The sequence below is a fragment of the Dipodomys merriami genome, unplaced genomic scaffold (assembly GCF_024711535.1).
Source record: "Dipodomys merriami isolate MVZ:Mamm:240054 unplaced genomic scaffold, mDipMer1.0.p SCAF_39, whole genome shotgun sequence".
NCBI classification, from domain to species: Eukaryota; Metazoa; Chordata; class Mammalia; order Rodentia; family Heteromyidae; genus Dipodomys; species Dipodomys merriami.
Window position 1 is genome coordinate 7,315,678 of NW_027205492.1, and position 19,737 is coordinate 7,335,414.

A 19,737-nucleotide genomic window follows, 5' to 3' on the forward strand; every position below is an offset into this window, starting at 1 on the left:
ATATATGTGTATAATCAATATATATTTCTATATTACACACATACTTTAGTTCCTAAAATTTATATTTTATACAATCAGCATTAAGCATAGGATTATGTGTGCTTAAAACATATATAATAATATTATGGTGAAAGTGAATAAAACAGTAGCCCAAGCCTATAATCTGAGCTCCTTGGGAGATGGACACCATTGGAACCCAGCCCAGGCAAAACAGAATTTGCCAAACTGGTTGTGGCAGTGTGTCCTTCATCCCCAGTGACACAAGCACAAGTGGGATGGTTGCGGGCTGTGCACACCCAGGCAGAAAACAAGACCCACCTGCAAATGAATCACAGCAGCCAGGCACTGGTGGCTCAACCCTGTAAGCCTGCCTGCCCTGGAGACTGACCATCAGGGTTCAAAGCTAGCTTGACCGAAAAGTCAGACTCCATCTTCAAAAGACGAGGCAAGTCTGTTGCCAGTGGCTCACTCCTGTAATTCTAGCTACTCTGGAGGTTGAGATCTGAGGATCATGGTTCAAAGCCAGCCTGGGCAGGAATTAACCACCAGAAAACGGGAAGTGGCACTGTGGCTCCAAGTGTTACAGCACTAGCCTTGAGTGAAAGAGCTCCAGAAAGAGTGTCCAGGCCCTGAGTTCAAGCCCCACAACTGACAAAAAAGGCAAAACAGAGGGCTGAGGGCATGATTTAAATGGTAGAGCACCTGCTCAGCAAACATGAGGCCCTAAATCAATCACCAGTGCCACCAAAAAAAAAAGTAAAGAGTCTCGCAGGGACTTTCCTCCCTGGGCTGGTTTTGAACTGCAGTCCTCAGATCTCAGCGTTCTGAGTAGCCAGGATAACAGGTTTGAGCCACCGACACCCAGCAGAAGAAATTTTAAATGTGTTCCTTATATAAAGTATAAAAATAATAAATTAATCTTTGTATTTGAAAAAAAATTGAAGGATATTTCAAAGTACTTAAAACCTGACAAAGAACCATTTTCTGTTTATGACACTGCTCATCTAGATTAAGATACTTCTTTTGTAAAACAAAAACTTGGTATGAAAATTTTATATATACCCATAAGTAGGTAATGTAAGGAGCTTTCTTTCAGTTCAAGTTTTTTTTGTCAGTCACGGGGTTTGAACTCAGGGCCTGAGCACTGTCCCTGAGCTTTTTCAAAGCTAGCTATCTACCACTTTGAGCCACATCTGGTCCTCTAGTGGTTAATTGGAGATAAGAATCTCACTGGCTTTGTTGCCCAGGCTGGCTTAGATCTTAGCTTCCTGAGTAACTAGGATTACAGGTGGGAGCTACCAGCACCTGCTAAGAACCATTAACAGTTAGTGGGTGCTCAGTGTATTTTCCTGCCACTGCTTAAGGAGAGTGGTCTTAATTTAAATTGCTTCAATTTAGAGTGGCTTCAGTTCTGGGAACATATTACAACATGGTACAAGTCAATTACACTTTGATTACTTGACATTTTGGTTACTATTTAAATCTCTGAAAATGTTGGTAGTAACAGTTTTAACCACTTAAGTAACTATGATTTTTTCTTTTGAATAGTGAATGAATTTCCTGTGCTTAAAGCTGATGGCATCAAATACATTATGATTTTTAGGAACCAAGTAAGTGGCTTTTTACTTGTTTTAGGGCACTTAGGAGTTCTCCTGCACAGCTTCTCCACCAATCCACTGTGTAGCTAGCTCAGATATCACATCTTATAAAAACATTGTATTAGGTTTCTGATTTTGTCAGGCTGGAAATTAAATCCCAGACTTCACACAGTAAGCAAACACTGTGTTTTGTGTCTTCTTCATTGAACCTTCATTGAAGGTTTGCACTCTAGCACTGTGTGTTGCCCATCACAGAAATCATTGGAGGGTTTTATTCTACTTTTGGCATCACAGAAGTTATTTCTTTACACATTGCCAGAGCTGGAGGCCTGATGAGGCTTGGGTCAGTTTATTTGAAGCCCATTATCTGGGTGCTAAGGATCTCACCAGTGGTGGTTATTGGCTCTATGCTTTTTCATTGGCAGAACTAGGAAATGTATTTAGAAGAAAATCAAATAATTCCCAATTCACTTGAATACTGTGAAGGATTTTTCTTTTCTTCATAGACATCTTGCTACATAGTTTAGGCTGGCCTCAAACTTTTGAACTTCCTGCCTTAACCTCCTAGTGCTGGGATTTATAGATATATGCCACCAAACCAACTTTCCCTGCTCCCCCATTTCATTATTATTTTACATGATCAGAGGCTATCATTATACCTTTAGGTTCTTCCCCTACCGTGCTGGCTTTTGTTTAACTTTTTTTTTTTTTTTTTGATGCTGGTACTGAGTGGGTTCGGACAGGATCCCACCCAGGAAATGGGCCTTGATACAATAGTATTAACTATAACTTACTCAGTTGACCAAAGCTTTCAATTATTATTATTTTATTTGGAGTGGGGGGATGTTTTCTGGGTGTTGTGCCTTAGCTTTTTTGTTCAGGTCTGGCACTCTACCACTTGAGCCCTAGCTCTCCTTCTGGAATTTTGATGATTAATTAGAGACAAGACTTGCATAGGGCTGGGAAGGTGGCTCAGTGGTAGAGCGCTTGCCTTGCATGCATGAGGCCCTGGGTTTGATTCCCCAGCACCACATAAGCAAAAAGAAAAAAAGCCGGAAGTGGCACTGTGGCTCGAGTGGTAGAGCGCTAGCCTTGAGCTGAAGAGCTGAGGGACAGCGCCCAGGCCCAGAATTCAGGCCCCATGACTGGACCCAAAAAAAAAAAAAAAGACTTGCATAGACTTCCTACCTGGGCTGGCTTCAAACCTTGATCCTCAGATCTCAGCCCTCTTGAGTGCTAGGATTATAGATGTGAGCTACCACTGCCTGACTATTTTTGTGTTAGTCCTGAGGCTTGAACTCAGGGCCTGGGTGCTGCCCTTAAGCTTTTTTGCTCAAGGTTAGTGTTCTAACACTTGAGCCAAAGCTCCACATTTGGCTTTTTGGTGACTAATTAAAGATAAGAGTCTCAGACGCTGACTTCAAACTAGGATCCTCATATCTCAGCTTCTGAGTAGCTAGGACTACAGGAGAGCCACCAGCACTTGGCTTGCTTTACTTTTTTTTTTAATGTGTATATAATGTATAACTTACTTGATTTATAGTAAGATAGATATACATAGTTTCAAAATAACAATATTCTAATATCACTAAATATGCCTTTGTTTGTGGTCTATATTCTTAGAATATTATCCCATTAGGTAAATATAGTAAAAAATGCTTAAAATAACTTAAATTTATCAAAAGTATGATTCTTTTTAAAATTTCTTTATTGAAATTAAGTGAATATATAAACTTCACAATATTGTGAGATACTTAGCTAAAGTCACACAAATACATTTTAACCATCACAAGGTGAATTGCCATTATCATGGTCTATAAAGGTTGTGACCTGTACAAACTTTGATTGATAAATTCTGTCTGCTTCATAAAATTTTATGGTCTGTTCACATGTCCGTAAGATTTTCCCCTGCTCATAGTGTTATGTTCAGAAGAATTAGAAAAGTCGGTGGGAATGGATTAATTGAAGATGGAAGTTTTGATTGCCTAGCAATATTATCTACTGTTATAACAACTGGAAAAAGAACACTGCTGGGCGCTGGTGGCTAATGCCTATAATCCTAGCTAATCAGGAGGCTGAGCTCTGAGGATCATGGTTCAAAGCCAGCCCGAGCAGGAAAGTCTGAGACTCTTTAGTGAACCACTAGAAAACTGGAAGTGGCACTGTGGGTCAAGCATTAGAGCTCTGGCCTTGAGCTGCAAATGCTGAGGGACAGCGCCCAGGCCCAGAGTTCAAGCCGCACAACTGACCAAAACAAAAAATCACACACCATCTCTTCTGATTGTCTTTTATTTAGAACATGTACATTATTGTATTTTTCAGGTACCAAAAGAGCATCTTTTAGTCTCTATTCCTCTCTTAATTAATCATCTTCAAGCAGAAAGTATTGTCGTTCATACATACGCAGCACATGCACTGGAAAGGCTGTTTACCATGAGAGGGCCTAACAATGCCACTCTGTAAGTGTTTGATTCTAAGCAATTTCTGGAGCAAGTAGCTTGGGATGAAGGTTATACTTCATTGTCAGATTTCTCTGGATTTTTCAAATTTTCAGCATTAGTTAAAAAAAGCAAATGTATACTGTATTCATTTGTATTTTCATTCCAAAAGAACTTGAAGCAGGTTGCCAAAATAGACACTTGTAACATGAGTAAATAGAGCTGTGTGTCAGTGGTCCTGTAAAGAAATGGCTCGTTTCATTTGGAGTGTTCTAGCTGTCAACACGGGGATCCCGGCATTCATGAGGTAGCGATTAAAACAGGTCAGATTCTCAGCAGGACTGCAGCTGCCATTTTCCCATGGAGCCGTGTGCTCTCCATACTCTGAAATGTCACACCGCTGATAGAAATTGTCTGGCCTAGCCCAGCACGTGACTGAAGTGTGCAGTGGGGATCTGTGTGTTTCTCAGGCTGTTCTTCACAGAGTTAGTTCTGGAAACTGGGCTCTGAGTATGAGACAGAAAACAGTTCTAGGTTCTTTCTTCACCAAGAACTTAAGGCACAGAATACGCACAGGCACTTAGGGGCTGAAAGGACATCCTTTGAGCTGAATTCAGCCAGGACCTATGTTGAGGCTGAGAATATGGTGCCTACGGGAACAGTAGATGGCGGAGATCCTGAAGCTGGGGCCCTTGTTGGTGACACCTGAGAACCAAGGATAGCCTCTGCAGTCTTGGTGATGTTGGGTTCACCTGGGTTTTCTTCACCTGACTAGGAGCTTAACGTGAGCACATGCAAACAGTGACTTTCCTAAGCTCTGTGCCAGCTGTCGGTGGTGGGAGATGGCTTGTTTCACGCCAAGAAGTGTGATTGGTAGTGGCCAGGGTATTCCGCAGGGGCAAGCTCAGGCGGCAGTGACTGAAAGCTGTTTTTTCATCTATAGTTTTACAGCTGCAGAAATCGCACCGTTTGTTGAGATTCTGCTAACAAACCTTTTCAAAGCTCTCACACTTCCTGGCTCTTCAGAAAATGAATATATTATGAAAGGTAGGCCGTTTCCCTGGTGAACAGATCATAACCAAGTGTCTAACCTCAGGTTACCGAGGCTAAATACTCTCCAGTTGTATTTCAGGTGTGTAGTTCACGAACCAAATGTTGTTTGTCAAGAATTGCATAGGTTTTATTTTTAAGAGAAAAGTTGTGGTTTATGTATTGCTTGTTCTCTGAAATGTTTTGTGTTAGCTTGCTACAGAACCCTTGTTACAGAAACTGTAGCACACTCATTTTTTTCCTTTCCTGAGAATGGAGATTAAATCATACAAAAATGTTTGTTGCCTGCTACTCTGGGGTGTGGAAAAGTGTGGAGCATGTGGTTGACTCCACCTGCTTACTTGCCGTTGGGGTCATTTGCCAGGTGCTGTGTTAGTAGGTTCCTGTTGCTCAGTCCAAGAGCCATCTCGCATCCCAAAAGCCTAGAGGAGTGTCTTGGTGGTGAGAAATACACCCCTAGGGTGTGAGACACATGCGTGTACTGGGGTGTGCGGGTGGCTTTCCCACAACACAGGGCAGCCAGCAAGTCTGTGGTTCCTAGGGAACCCAAGAAGGCACAGTGTCATTCTTCTCTGTAATACCGTGTGCATGAAAGAACATGGTTGGACTAACTCATCCTCCGTCCCTCCTAGCCTGGGCCCGGGTCAGGGAAGGGTTTCTCTAGCAGTGTAAGGAAAGGTAAGTGGGAGTTTAGCTCCTGAGAGGGAAGAGAACGGCGCACATTCACTAAGCTTGGTGTTCTGCTTAGTCAGCACTCACTCTGGGGTTGTGGAAAGAAAACCATCCTCCATTTCGCTTGCAAATAGATTTTTCTTGCCAGATATTTCTAGGTACTAATTAAAGTGTTTTTACAATAGGTGACTTTATTCATACTTTAAAATTTTTTTCTTGGGTGCTTAATCTGGGGGAAAATGAGTAGCTGACATTCTTCTTCAGTTTCCTATAGATTGAGATTGTTTCTTTTAGACCAAGGCTAACCATTTTCTGCCTATGATTTTTGCGAGAAAGCCCTGAGACATGTCCCTCTCTGCTGCTTAACCTTGTCAGTTCGCCTCTCCCATTTGCTCCCTAGTCCAGTCCTCTGCTTGTTTGTCATTGGCTCTTTATAAATTCCACAAGCCTCGGGCCATCTAGAAGTACACGGTGTTTGCCAGTGAAATTTTGTTGCTAACCCCTCTCCTGATTTTAGACAGAAGGGAAATTGAGGTTATTTCTAAATTGAAGTTATTTAAGCATCGTTAAATTGTATTTGATCAGTATGTTTTGTCTCTAGTCACTGTTTCTTTATAAAGTTTACCAAATACTGTTTGTACTGTTTTTGTATCTTATAGCTATCATGAGAAGTTTTTCCCTCCTGCAAGAAGCCATAATCCCCTACATCCCTACCCTCATCTCTCAGCTTACACAGAAGCTCTTAGCTGTTAGTAAGGTAAGGGCTGGCCTGGAAGGTGTGCTTACTTTTCACTTACTTCATACAGTTTCCGCTCTGGAGGTGGGCCGTGTCTGACTCCATCACGTTCTCCCAGCACTGCCTACCGTGCTGGCTGGCTGAGAGCCCGCTGGGCAAAAATACATTGTACAGCTCTGGGAGATGAAGCTTGTGTAAAATTTACAAATTTCAAATAAGCCAGGCACTGGTGGCTTACACCTGTAATCCCAGCTACTCAGGAGGCTGAGGTCTGAGGGTTGCAGTTTGAAGCCAGCTTAGGCAGGAAAGTTTATGAGACTGATCTCCAATAAATCACTCAGAAAAAGCTAGAAGTGGCACAGTGGCTTAAGTGGTAGAGCTTTAAGTGTGTTCTAGAGAGGTGTGTTTTGGTTTAGATACGTTGTAGTCACTGAAATTATCAGAATAGTTAGTGGCTTTGTTTTAAATTTCAGAATCCAAGCAAACCACACTTTAACCATTACATGTTTGAGGCGATTTGCTTGTCCATAAGAATAACCTGCAAAGCTAACCCTGCTGCTGTTGTGAACTTCGAGGAAGCTTTGTTTCTGGTGTTCACTGAAATCTTGCAGAATGATGTGCAAGGTAAGCACCAAAGTTGCCTTCCCAGCACTGGGATGGAACTGCGGGGGTCTGCAGTGCTCTGCTCAGTGCAGCTCAACTCAGAGCTGCTCTGTTGTTGCCTGTGTCAACAGAATTCGTCCCATACGTCTTTCAAGTGATGTCTCTGCTTCTGGAAACACACAAGAATGACATCCCATCCTCCTACATGGCCTTATTTCCTCACCTCCTCCAGCCTGTTCTCTGGGAAAGAACAGGGAACATCCCAGCTCTCGTGAGGCTCCTGCAGGCATTCTTAGAGCGCGGGTCCAATACAATAGCAAGCGCTGCAGCCGACAAAATTGTGAGTCTGGCTTCTTTGGAAGTAACTAGGAATAGAAAATTACAGTTTTTTCCCTCCACTTAAAATAATTAAATTCAGCCGGGCGCTGGTGGCTCACGCCTGTCATCCTAGCTACTCAGGAGGCTGGCATCTGAGGACCACAATTCAAAGCCAGCCCAGGCAGGAAAATCCATGAGACTCTTATCTCCAATTAACCACCAGAAAACCAAATGTGGTGCTATGGCTCAAGTGGTAGAGCACTCACCTTGAGCTGAAGAGCTCAGGGACAGAGTTTAAGACCCAAGACCAACAGAAAAAAAAGGAGGTGTCCGGGAGGAAGTATTTGAATTGCATAGCTTTTTTGGGGGGGAGGGGGGGTCATTTGTGGGGCATGAACTCTGGGCTTGGGCGCTGTCCCTGCGCTCTTCAGCTTAAGGTGAGCACTCTACTGCTTGAACCACAGAGCCACTTCCAGTTTTCTAGTGGTTTGTTGGAGATAAGAGTCTCACAGACTTTCCTGCCCGGGCTGGCTTTGAACCGTGATCCTCAGATCTCAGCCTCCTGAGTAGCTAGGATTACAGGCGTGAGCCACCAGTGCCCAGCGAGTTTGCATAGCCTTTAGTTCGTATTTACTTACTTTTATTAGCATGCATGAGTCATGCATGTTGGGGGCAAGGCTTACTGTGACATTTCCACCCATGTGAAGTTTCCTGATCAGCCTCACCCCCTAGGGTGTCGCTCTATCCTTTAGAAGTTAGCATTTGTCTATGGTAGAAAGGGAAGTAACAACCACATAGTTCAATTTTACGAACTTGAGTGGCTTATTGTGACTGTCCAGCCTCCCATATTTCAGATAAGACTAAAGATAGAGGCTGATTATTCATTGTGGATCATTTTTCAGGACAGATTGATTATGTCTGTTGAGCTTGGGAGGGTGAGTTTGGCTTCCCTAACTTGATTATCTGCTGTGGTTTGTTGTAGCCCGGATTACTGGGTGTCTTCCAGAAGTTGATAGCATCCAAAGCAAATGACCACCAAGGCTTTTATCTTCTCAACAGTATCATAGAGCACATGCCACCGTGAGTCTCACACAACCCTGTACATTGAAACAGGCATTCACAAAGTGAATACGTACTGAATTTATATTGTTGCTTTTCTTCAATTCTTTAGTGAATCAGTTGATCAGTACAGGAAACAAATCTTCATTCTGCTCTTCCAAAGACTTCAGAATTCCAAAACCACAAAGTTTATCAAGAGTAAGTAAGTCACTGTGTTTTCATAGCAATAAAGAAGGAAAGCTAAACCCCTAAACTTCATTTACAGATAAAGTTTTTATCAGTTATAAATGTTAGAAAGGCATCTAAAATACTTTTAGATGTTTGTGGTCTCAAATAATAAATTAGTTTCTAATGTAATGTATCCGCAGGGTTGGTTGGTGTGTCTATTTAATTTCAAAAGAAATAATGAGGGTCTGGGAATGTGGCTTGGTGGTAGAATTATTGCCTAGCATGCATAAAGCCCTGGGTTTGATTCCTCAGTTCAAGTCCCAGGACTGGCAAAAAAGAGAGAGAGAGAGAGAGGACTACTGGGTGGCTCACACCTGTAATCCTTCTTAAGAAACAGATCTAAGCCGGGCGCTGGTGGCTCACGCCTGTAATCCTAGCTACTCAGGAGGCTGAGATCTGAGGATCGCGGTTCAAAGCCAGCCCGGGCAGGAGAGACCGTGAGACTCCTATCTCCAATAAACCACCAGAAAACCGGAAGTGGCGCTGTAGCTCAAGTGGTTGAGCGCTCGCCTTGAGCTGAAGAGCTGAGGGACAGCGCTCAGGCCCAGAGTTCAAGGCCCATGACCGACCAAAAAAAAAAAAAAAAAAAAAAAAAGAAACAGATCTGAGGGCCATGGTTTGAAGCCAGCCCAGACATGAAAGTCTGTGAGACTCTCTCTCTCCAGTTAATCACCAAAAAGTCCAAAGGGGAGCAGTGGCTCAAGCAGTCGTGCTAGACGCAGGCACAGAAAGCTGAGGGACAGTGTCTAGGTACTGAGTTCAATCCCCAGGATCTGCACGCAAAAGAAAGGCATGATGGCTGGGAATGTGGCCTCATGATGGAGTGTGTGCCTCGCATACATGAAACCCTGGATTTGATTCATCAGTACCACATGAACACAAAAAGCCAGAAGTGGTGCTGTGGCTCAAGTGGTAGAATGCTTGCTTGAGCAGAAGAAACTCAGTGACAGTGCCCAGGCTGAGTTCAAACCCCAGGACTGGCAAAAGAAGAAGAAGAAAGGCATAATAATAGCGATACAATTCAGCTCAGTATAAAGGTCTACAATATGAGGGCAAATTCTGTGTGCTTGTTTTCTCAGAAGGCGGCAGGTATGACGCCAGAGCTGGTCAGTGGGCTTCGGTGGGAACAGTAGTTCTCGGTGAGGTCAATTCATTCTCTTGACATTCTGCATCTTTCAACAGGTTTCTTAGTCTTCATTAATTTGTATTGCATAAGATACGGGGCACTAGCCTTACAAGAAATATTTGATGGTATACAACCAAAGTAAGTTTGTTTTTTGTTTTTGTTTTTAAAAGCAAAGGTATTTTAAAATACTTTTAAATTGTTGCATTTTATTTTTAAAAGGAAGACCTTTTGTTTGTTGGTTTTAAAGTAGACCAGTGGTCTTACAGGTGATTTCATGGTTCTATCTTGAGGGGCGTATATGTATAGTTTGGGGACTGTTTTTAGGTGTGAGTTGTAAAAGCAAGATCCTGTGATCATGATCGTTTTCCCAGCTCCCAAAGTTAGCCCACTCTCTACCTTCCCTCCACAGCCAGTGTGCACTGTGGCATGGCAGGCAGTCCATTGTGTTCTCCGTGAGCCTGCCTTGATAGGCCAGCAGAAAGTGTCTCTCCAACTGAGATACTTGGGGACCAGTAAAGCTTTGCTTTTGATTTACCCAAATGTATGCACAACGGCCATGTGGTACCATCTCCCGTTAGCAGGGGAGGGTAGGACACCTCCTAGGGAAAAATTCTTTAGGGAAAGATAAAGCGCTATTTTTGAATAATGTCCCCAAACATTCCAGATTAGCTAAAGTAAGAATTAACCGGGAGGGGGAGGGGGGACTGGGAAGGTGGCTCAGTGGTAGAGCGCTTGCCTTGCATGCATGACGCCCTGGGTTCGATTCCTCAGTACCACATAAGCAGGGGGGGAAAATGCCGGAAGTGGCGCTGTGGCTCAAGTGGTAGAGTGCTTACCTTGAGCTGAAGAGCTGAGGAACAGCGCCCAGGCCCAGAGTTCAGGCCCCATGACCAACAAATTAAAAAAAAAAAAAAAAAAAAGAATTAACCAGAAAATACCAGATTGTAGAGTTCTTAGACGTAGAGAAGACTCACAGCCCCTGCCAGTGGGGTCTAAATTGGCACCATTTCTTTTTTTTGGGGGGGGGGGTCCAGTCGTGGGGCCTGAACTGTGGGCCTGGGCGCTGTCCCTCAGCTCTTCAGCTCAAGGCTAGCGCTCTACCACTTGAGCCACAGCGCCAATTCCGGCTTTTTTTTTCTGCTTATGTGGTGCTGAGGAATCGAACCCAGGGCCTCATGCATGCAAGGCAAGTGCTCTACCACTGAGCTACCTTCCCAGCCCTAAATTGGCACCATTTCTAAAGAGCAAAATTCTGGCCAGAAGAGGAAAATAGATGTGGCTTGGATGTACTTTCTACATTTCCCAGGATTTATTGAAAGATAAAAGCTTAAGGATTTTATATCATGTATAACTGTAAAAATTTTACAGGATCTTTGCAGCTACAGGGATGGGATAAGGTTTTTTTTTCTCCTATTTTCTGGTACTGAGTTTTGAATCAGGGCCTTGTACTTGACAGGTAGGTACCCTACCATTTGAATGCCATGCTTCTACCATTTCTGAATAATTTTATCTCCAAATAATTAAAGAAGCAGTTGCATTAATGCACTTGCTTACTACTTGCAGGTATGTATGTGAAGATGGATGGGAAGTTTATAATCGAGAAATACTTGTGTGTATTCCTGGATGGTGGGATAATAGGGGTTTTGTTTAATGAAGTAAAGAATAAGTTGATTTGAATGGAAAAGGAAAGAAGCATTGAATTTTTTTCATCGTTTTTTTAAAAACCGTAGAACCCTGGCCCATATGCATATGTGCACACGTGTGTACATGTGTGTATGCATGTACACGTGTGCATACATATGCACAAAGCAGCTATGCAGTCTACTGAATCAAGACTGGCATGGTGGCTCATGACTATAATCCCATCTACTCTAGATACAGAGATGAAAGATGATGGTTTGAGGCTAGTCCAGGCAAAAAAATGAGTAGTACCCCTTCAACAACAGGCTGGGCATGGTAGAGGTTGTAGGCACGGACAACCTTGACCAAATCACAAGATGCTACCTAAAAAATAAGGAGCAAAAAAAGTGGTACGGTTCCTGCCTAGCAAACATAAGGCCTGAATTCAAACGCTAGTGCTACCAAAAGAAGAAAGATTCTCCTGAAGCAAACATTTCCAGTAACCTGAGGTGTGGGTAAGACAATGATGACAGAGGTTTATGAAGAACCTTTTTGTTTTGTCATCTCAGGTCTCTTCCCCTGGCCTGAAAAAACAGCCTTTTTTGGGGGGTGGGGGAAGGGGCGTTGGTCATGGGGCTTGAACTCTGGGCCTGGGCGCTGTTCCTGAGCTCTATCAGCTCGAGGATAGCACTATACCAGATGAGCCACAGCGCCACTTCCAAGAAACAGCCTTTTATATAATAATACATTCCATTCAGGAGTCACTTGACTATAAATACCTATTACTTAATAGATAATATCTACTTAATCTGTTTAATATTAATTGAATTCATCTTGTTTTAATAGAATGTTTGGAATGGTTTTGGAAAAAATCATTATTCCTGAAATTCAGAAAGTGTCTGGAAATGTGGAGAAAAAGATCTGTGCAGTTGGCATAACCAAATTACTCACCGAGTGTCCCCCGATGATGGACACGGAGTACACCAAGCTGTGGTAGGTGCTCCGCTCCTTCCCTGCAGCTGCAGGGGGCGGGGCATGGCGCTCTGCTCTCAGCCTCACCCCCAGAGGCAGCTTCTGCTTCTGGGCCTAGAAAGAGAATCGTGTTTTCCAGTTCTTACGGGGGAGGGCTGACTCAGAGCACCGACTGTTGGAGGACAGTCTTCGCCAAGATCACTCCAGCTGAACGGTGTGTATCGAGGACCTGGGAGCCAGGAGATACGCACATCCTCGCTCCGAGTTTCTCCTTTCTCTCTTGGCTCCACGCAGACGCCCGCTCCATGCATGATGGCTCCATGCATGATCCCTTTGCGGGAGGCCCCTTCCTCAGGGCTCTGCTGCAGGCATCGCTGGAGTCAGGAGCTGGGTGTTCTCTGGGCAGGCAGAAGCTCCAGTGGCCATCTCCAGTCCCGGTCCCTTCTGCTCTGGAAGTCGTGTGGTTTTGAGAAATTCCTGGGGTTTTTTTTTTTTTGTTTTTTTTTTTTTTAATCTCTCGCTTTCTTCCAATCCAGGACTCCTTTATTACAGTCTCTCATCGGCCTTTTTGAGTTACCTGAGGATGACAGCATTCCCGATGAAGAGCACTTCATTGACATAGAGGACACGCCCGGGTACCAGACGGCCTTCTCACAGCTGGCGTTTGCTGGGAAGAAAGAGCACGACCCTGTAGGCCAGATGGTGAACAACCCCAAAATTCACCTGGCACAGTCACTGCACAAGTTGTCCACGGCCTGTCCAGGAAGGGTGAGTGCTCGGCTATCATGCTCCGTCTGCCGATGGTAGACTGGGGAGCGGGCAGCGGGACGTTGTTCACCAACGTTCTGATCGTCACTCTGGCATGCTGCATCCCGCCGACTTCACAGAAAGCTGGGTTTTTTTGTTTGGGTCTGGTCGTGGGGCCTGAACTCTGGGCCTGGGCGCTGTCCCTCAGCTCAAGGCTAGCGCTCTACCACTTGAGCCACAGCACCCCTTCTGGCTTTTTTTTTTCTTCTGCTTATGTGGTGCTGAGGAATCGAATCCAGGGCCTCAAGCATGCAAGGCAAGCGCTCTACCACTGAGCCACCTTCCCAGCCCTACAGAAAGCTGGTTTTAAGGTTGAGCTTTTTTTCCCCCTCATATTTTGTACTAGAAGTAACATTTTACCTGACTCACTTGAAGAGTGAACAAATTACATTGAGCCCAGAACCTTCTTTTTGTATTTTAATTGCTTGTACAAAGGGTTTTCAATTCACAGCCAGTCCTTCTATTTATTAGCTGTTAAAATTTATCTTTTTTTTTGGCCAGTCCTGGGGCTTGAACTCAGGACCTGGACACGGTCCCTGAGTTGCTTCTGCTCGGGGCTAGCGCTCTACTACTTGAACCATAGCACCACTTCCAGCTTTTTCTACTTATGTGGTGCTGAGGATTGAGCCCAGGGCTTCATGCGTGCTGGGCAAGTGCTCTGCCACTAAGCCACATGCCCCACCCCAAAATTTGTTAGTGTCAAACTGCTAATCTTTTTGTTTCCACGTGCATGCAGCCAGCAAGCCGGGTCCACCACACTGCACTTTTGGGGCGCGGCACACCCACACACTTGTGCAGACAGACTTGCTTTATGCCCACACCAGCTCAGACTGTAGTTCTCTTAGTGCTCCCCCTTGAAAATGTTTTTTCCTGAGCTGGTCTCAAACTACAGTCCCCCGTGTCCACTTCCTAAGTAGCTAGGATCACAGGCTTGAGCCACTGCACCTCACTTAAGACTGGTTTTTTGGGGGGGCCTGTCATGGTGCTTCAATTCCGTCTGGGCGCTTTCCCTCAGCTCTTCAGCTCAAGGTGAGCACTCTACCGCTTGAGCTACAGTACCATCTCTGGTTTTCTGGTGGTTTATTGGGGATAGGAGTCTCACAGACTTCCCTGCCCAGGCTGGCTTTGAACTGTGATCCTCAGATCTCAGCCTCATGAGTAGCTAGGATGACAGGCGTGAGCCACTGGTGTCCAGCTCCTTTTTTTTTTGGTCAGTCATGAGGCTTGAACTCAGCCTGGGCGCTGTCCCTGAGCTCTTTTGCTTAAGGCTAGTGCTCTACCAGTTTGAGCTGCTGAGCCATTTCCGGTTTCCTGGTAGTTAATTGGAGGTGAGTCTCCCAAGTCCTGTCTGGACTAGTTTGAATCACAGTCCTCAGATCTCAGCCTCCTGAGGAGCTAGGATGACAGGCGTGAGCCACCGGTGCCCTAGACTATCCGTTCTTGAAGGTGTGAAAGCAGCTGAGTTAACTTGATACTGTGTTTGACCGGGATGAGGGACAGCTTGCCTCTCACGACCCTGTTACTCCGGGGCAGCTGGGGGGGGGGGGGGGGGGCGCAGGGAATGGTGATGAGGACCTAAGCACCTGGGCAGGGGGAACACCACACCTGTGGGCCTCTACTCCCTGCAGGTTCCCTCTATGGTGAGCACCAGCCTGAACGCGGAAGCGCTGCAGTATCTACAAGGCTACCTCCAGGCGGCCAGTGTGACGCTGCTGTGACACTTCCGAGACACCACGTAATGCTGCGGTGACCACTTACCACTCTCCACTGAGCGCAGGCCTGAGCTCAGCTGCACTGAAACGTTTTTCCATTGGACATGGCACGGATTCCCTCTTGTAAGGATATTGAATGCTGCTTTGATAAGCTGAGCCTTGAGCGAATGAGGTGGTGGTGTGGTCATCGCGTAAGCAGGGACTTGGCAGTGTGGAGGGACACATAGTAGCGGTGCAGTGTGGGCCATCTGTTTTGAGTTGAGCATTTGCACGGTTTGGATAATTTTACATTCTTGACGGACACTGACTGTGGAGACTAATTTCTGTTACTAAATCCTTTTGTTTGAAGCTGTTGCTGGTTTGTATTTTTGTCCTTTGTATGTTTTGTCTGTTTCTTTAAGTTTTTATTGGAAATGTGAGAAAGTTTAAAAAAAAAAAAAAAAGTGTATCTTGCCAAGCAGTGCACATTTCATAGTGAACGTCTGTAATTAGCAATAAAGCAAAGCCTAAAATATGTATCTAAGAACATCTAAGGACAGGTTTTTGGTGCTCTGATACTTTTATAAAAATGAAGAATTTCTTTCAATCTATTTCGCCCTCTGGACTCATAAAAATCCAAATTTCTAAATCACTTAAAACTCAAGATTAATCTGGTTTTTTTGTTTTTTTTTCCTCCAAAGGGGATGCAGAAGTTAATATGGATTGGGCTTATTTTCTAGAACTTTGTAGCCATTCCTGGGTAACAGGATGGTAGCAGGGGGGAGGGCGCCACCCTGTAATGGTGGCTGAGTCCTAGGATCCCTCCTCCTGCAGGGCTGAGGCTGGCAGCACCCTTCTTCCCTGGGTGGGGCCTGGAGAGTTCTGTCAGAGCCATTTCATGACTTTGCCAGCAAATGCTATTAGTTTTGACCAACACATTACTATTCTGCCTTACGTGGTCCTTGGTGGAAGGGCAGTTAGCACATGATGTTTCGGCAGGTTCGACATTGGCTTGCTGGGGCTGCTGGTGAGCAGTTGAGCGGCTTGGGCTGGTTAAGTAGATGCCAAGCAAGCGTGTCTGTTAAGAGACTGGCCTAGAATTCTCCATCCTCCTGCTTCAGCCTCCTGAGTGTTGGGATTATAGCCAGAAACCACTATACCTTGGCAAATACATCTTTAGTTTTTTGTTTTTGGGGTTTTTTTTTTTTTTTTTTTTTTTTTGGCCAATCCTGGAGCTTCAACTCTGCAGCAGATGACGTCTGTCCACATTACTCTTGTAAGATGTGGGTGCTAGTCACCTACAAGGTACATGTAAGAATAAAGTGAGATCATGCATGCAGATTACTTAGAACAGAGAACCTGTAAGAATAAGCACTAAAAAATGAGAGCTGCTTTGGAATTTAATGTATTTTTCTTTGAAAATATGGGAAGTAAACAAAACACCTAAATTAAAAATTCATTTATAATCCTGGCGAATTTTAAACACTGGTTCACTGGGCGTCTATGGCTCATGCCTGTAATCCTAGCTATTCAGGAAGCTGATATCTGAGGATGAGAGTTCAAAGCCAGCTTGCGTAGGGAAGATCATCAGACTTAAATCCTATAGTAAAACCACCAGGAAACCAAAAGTGGCACTGTGGCTCAAGTAGTAGAGCACTAGCCTTGAGCTGAAGAGCTGAGGAACAGTGCCCAGGCCCAGAGTTCAAGCCCCACAATTGACCCAAAAAAACCCAAAACACTTTGGTTCATTAATTTTCCCCCCTCTAAAAGTTGGGCACATTTTTGCTATACAGTTTTGTTTTTTGCTCTTAAGCTTTTAAGCTTTTGAACATTAACATTTACTCAGTAAACAAAACTATGCTTTATTACTTGGTGTATCAGACAAATTATAACCTATATGATATGCTTTCTATAATATACCAAATACCTATACAGAGTACCAATGAACCCAGGAAAATGGTTGTGCTGCTTTGTTAATTAAAGACCTTAATATATGTCTTATGAAAGGAATATTGCCAGTGGCTCACACCTGTAATCGTAGCTACTCAGAAGGCAGATAGCGGAGGATCATGGTTCAAAGCCAGATCAGAAAAGAGTCCATGAGACTTACCTCAGTTAACCACCAAAAAGCTGGAAGTAGCGCTGTGGTTCAGGTGGTAAGAGTACCAGCCCTAAGCAAAAAAAGCTCAGGGACAGCACCCAGGCCCTGAATTCAAGCCCCAGTACCAGCAGTTATGCACACACACACACATGCGCGCACGTACATACACATATACACAACTGAATTTGCAGTCAAGTACCAGCAGTTCATGCCTGTAATACTAGCTAGGGAGATCTGACAAGGTTCAAAGCTTACCCAGAGAAGACAAATCTTTTGAGACTGTTACCGCCAGTTAGCCAGTAAAAAAGCCAGAAATGGAGCTGTGGCTCACGTGCCAAAATGCCAAGCTTTCTAGATTGCAAGACTCGGAGTGAGTTCAAGATCCCTTCCTTAGCATCACGCACACGCATACACACAACCTACACATGAATACTTTCTAAAGGCTGTGTTCAGATAGCTTACTAGTTTCTGTAGCTGCCAGTCCAGCAGTGATTAACTGCCTAGGAATTTGGGACATTTCAAGTATGTTATTCTGGCCTTAAGACCTTAAAACAGATGGAGGTGTTAGCAGCCTCCTTACACTCTAGACGGAGGTGACAGTGCAGCACACACCCTGCTCCCCGGCACAGTGAGCAGAGGGGAAACCTGGAATCAGCGGTCTCAAATCTCATGTAGTCCATTCCACTTCCATAGCCCGCAGCCATGGGTGGAAGTTCTCAGATGGAGCGGTAAGTGTAGGGTTGGCAATAAGATGAGCAGAGGTGAGCCTGGAGAATCATCGCCTGCTGGCTGCGGTGTGGGTGGCCTGAGCGCCTCATCAGTGAGCCAGGATGGTGCGCGAAATGCCGGCTGCCACTGCTGGGAGCCAGGGCCCCCTGGAAAAGTGACTGAACTCAGGAGGATGAGGTGAACTCAAGGTATCTGGATGTTGAAAGTCAAGCCAATGATCATTGGGCAGAAATGCAGAAATTTATGAACTGCATATAGATCTAGGATAGTCAAAGCCTTGAAAAAGGCCTATTCAGATTTCCTAGCATACCTACAAAGCTACAGTGAACTAACAGGATGGCCGGCCACAAGGCAAAAGGAACAACGAGCAGCTGGAGTTGAGCCCTGGTGTGCACACTGTTGACAGGACCGAGCTTCAGCAATGATGCTGGGCAAGCTGTCCAGGTGTACAGCAATAGGCCGTTCCCTAATTACAATGATTAGAAGACCTGAAGACAACACACACTCAACTCAGAAGAAACAGTGCAGCTGCTTTACTACATCTGGTTAGCAGGAGTTTCCTGGGTAAAGACAGGTAGTTTTGAGATGCCATAAAAATTGTGCTTCCAAAAAAAAAAAAAATGAGCTTCTATGTATGGTGTAACTCAAACAATTAACAGTTACTTCCAAGAAGCTGAAGCAGCCTGTGGGAGGCCCGGCGAAGGGAAGGCAGGTGCATGGCGGGGGATGGTCACTGAGAAATACATAGGATGGGGTGCACAGAAGAAACAGGATTGCTGCTGGATGTTAGTTTGGAACTCTTTGTAAAACTTGGAAGACAGAAGTAGAGGGCTGAGGCTGTCACATGGGGAGAGCCTATCAAGCCTGGATAAGGCTCTGGGTTCTCTCGCTGCCCCCCACTCCCCACTCCAACACCCATAGAAACATTAAAAGCAACTCCAAACGGAGGAAATAATAATAGGCAAAGCTGGAGCTGTGACGGCTCTAGCATGGAACCAATGCTAATGGACAACAGAGGCTCACGGCTGGCAGTGTGGACAGTGGAGTTGCCAAGGGAAGCATGGCACACCCACTAAGGGAGCCAGAGGAGCTCCAGAGTTAAGTGTCATTTCCTCCCCACCCCCGCCCCAGTCTGATGTCTGTCGTGGTGACCTGGATGAGGAACTGGGACAGGGAAGGAGGCAGCAGTACTTGCCTCCAGCAGGCTGAGAGCAGAGGGCTCAGGAGCGCCTGAGGCTGGCTGTTCACGCCCTGAATTGTAAAGTTTCAAGGACAGAGGCCAGGTACACACAAGGCAAGAACGCACACGCAATCCCGGCAAAACTGAAGCTGTGCAACCACTGCAAAAGTTCTTAAAAGGTAAAGAAGGGCTCATTTGTAATGTCTGAGTCTGCAGATACTAAGGAAAACGACACGAGCAGATTGCGAAGGCAGCGGCCTCACGTGCTTGGTGCAGGCTGCACGGGTGCGTCCGGCTGCCGCTCCACCTCAAACCTGCAGCATCCTCCTAGATGGGAATCAGTGGCCCCTGTTCTTTTCTTTTTTCTTCCAGTACTGGGATTTGAACTCAGAGCCTTCTGCTTGCTAAGCAGGTGCTCTTAACACAGCCATGCCCACTGTTTTAAGGCATAAAATGCCAGCCAAGTACTACTAGTGGCTCAGGCCTGCAATCCCAGCTACTTAAGCTGAAATCCAGAGGATCCAGGTTTGAAGTCAAAGACTCATCTATCTCCAGCAAAAAGCCACACTGGAAATGTGGCTCAGGCAGAGCACTAGCCTGACAAGCCAGCTAAACGAGAAGCCCAAGCGCTCAAACCCCAGCATCCTTCTCGCTAAACAACATTCGCAAATCTCCCCCTTTCCATGCTCAGCCTTTTTCCTGACCCGCAGCACTTGGGTCATGCTACTTCATGGTCAGGTGAGGACGCAGGCGCCTCCCGCCCCTCGCCCTCAGCCCCTTCTTTAATTACTGCTCACAGGCCCGAAAGC

At 45.2% G+C, this 19,737-nt stretch overlaps 1 protein-coding gene across 2 annotated transcripts in view; it reads left to right on the plus strand.

Moving 5' to 3' along the window:
• Cse1l (chromosome segregation 1 like) overlaps window positions 1-15,457 on the plus strand; it is a 35,230-nt gene extending 19,773 nt beyond the window's left edge. For both annotated transcript variants that reach the window (XM_069989960.1, XM_069989961.1), the window contains exons 14-25: window positions 1,549-1,610; window positions 3,921-4,057; window positions 4,980-5,083; window positions 6,418-6,515; window positions 6,968-7,118; window positions 7,229-7,437; window positions 8,398-8,495; window positions 8,587-8,672; window positions 9,885-9,966; window positions 12,295-12,441; window positions 12,957-13,188; window positions 14,856-15,457. In XM_069989960.1, the coding sequence (XP_069846061.1) occupies window positions 1,549-1,610; window positions 3,921-4,057; window positions 4,980-5,083; window positions 6,418-6,515; window positions 6,968-7,118; window positions 7,229-7,437; window positions 8,398-8,495; window positions 8,587-8,672; window positions 9,885-9,966; window positions 12,295-12,441; window positions 12,957-13,188; window positions 14,856-14,945 (1,496 nt within the window). In that variant the 3' untranslated portion in view covers window positions 14,946-15,457. The remainder of the gene's footprint in view (window positions 1-1,548; window positions 1,611-3,920; window positions 4,058-4,979; window positions 5,084-6,417; window positions 6,516-6,967; window positions 7,119-7,228; window positions 7,438-8,397; window positions 8,496-8,586; window positions 8,673-9,884; window positions 9,967-12,294; window positions 12,442-12,956; window positions 13,189-14,855) is intronic.
• The last annotated feature ends 4,280 nt before the right edge of the window (window positions 15,458-19,737 follow it).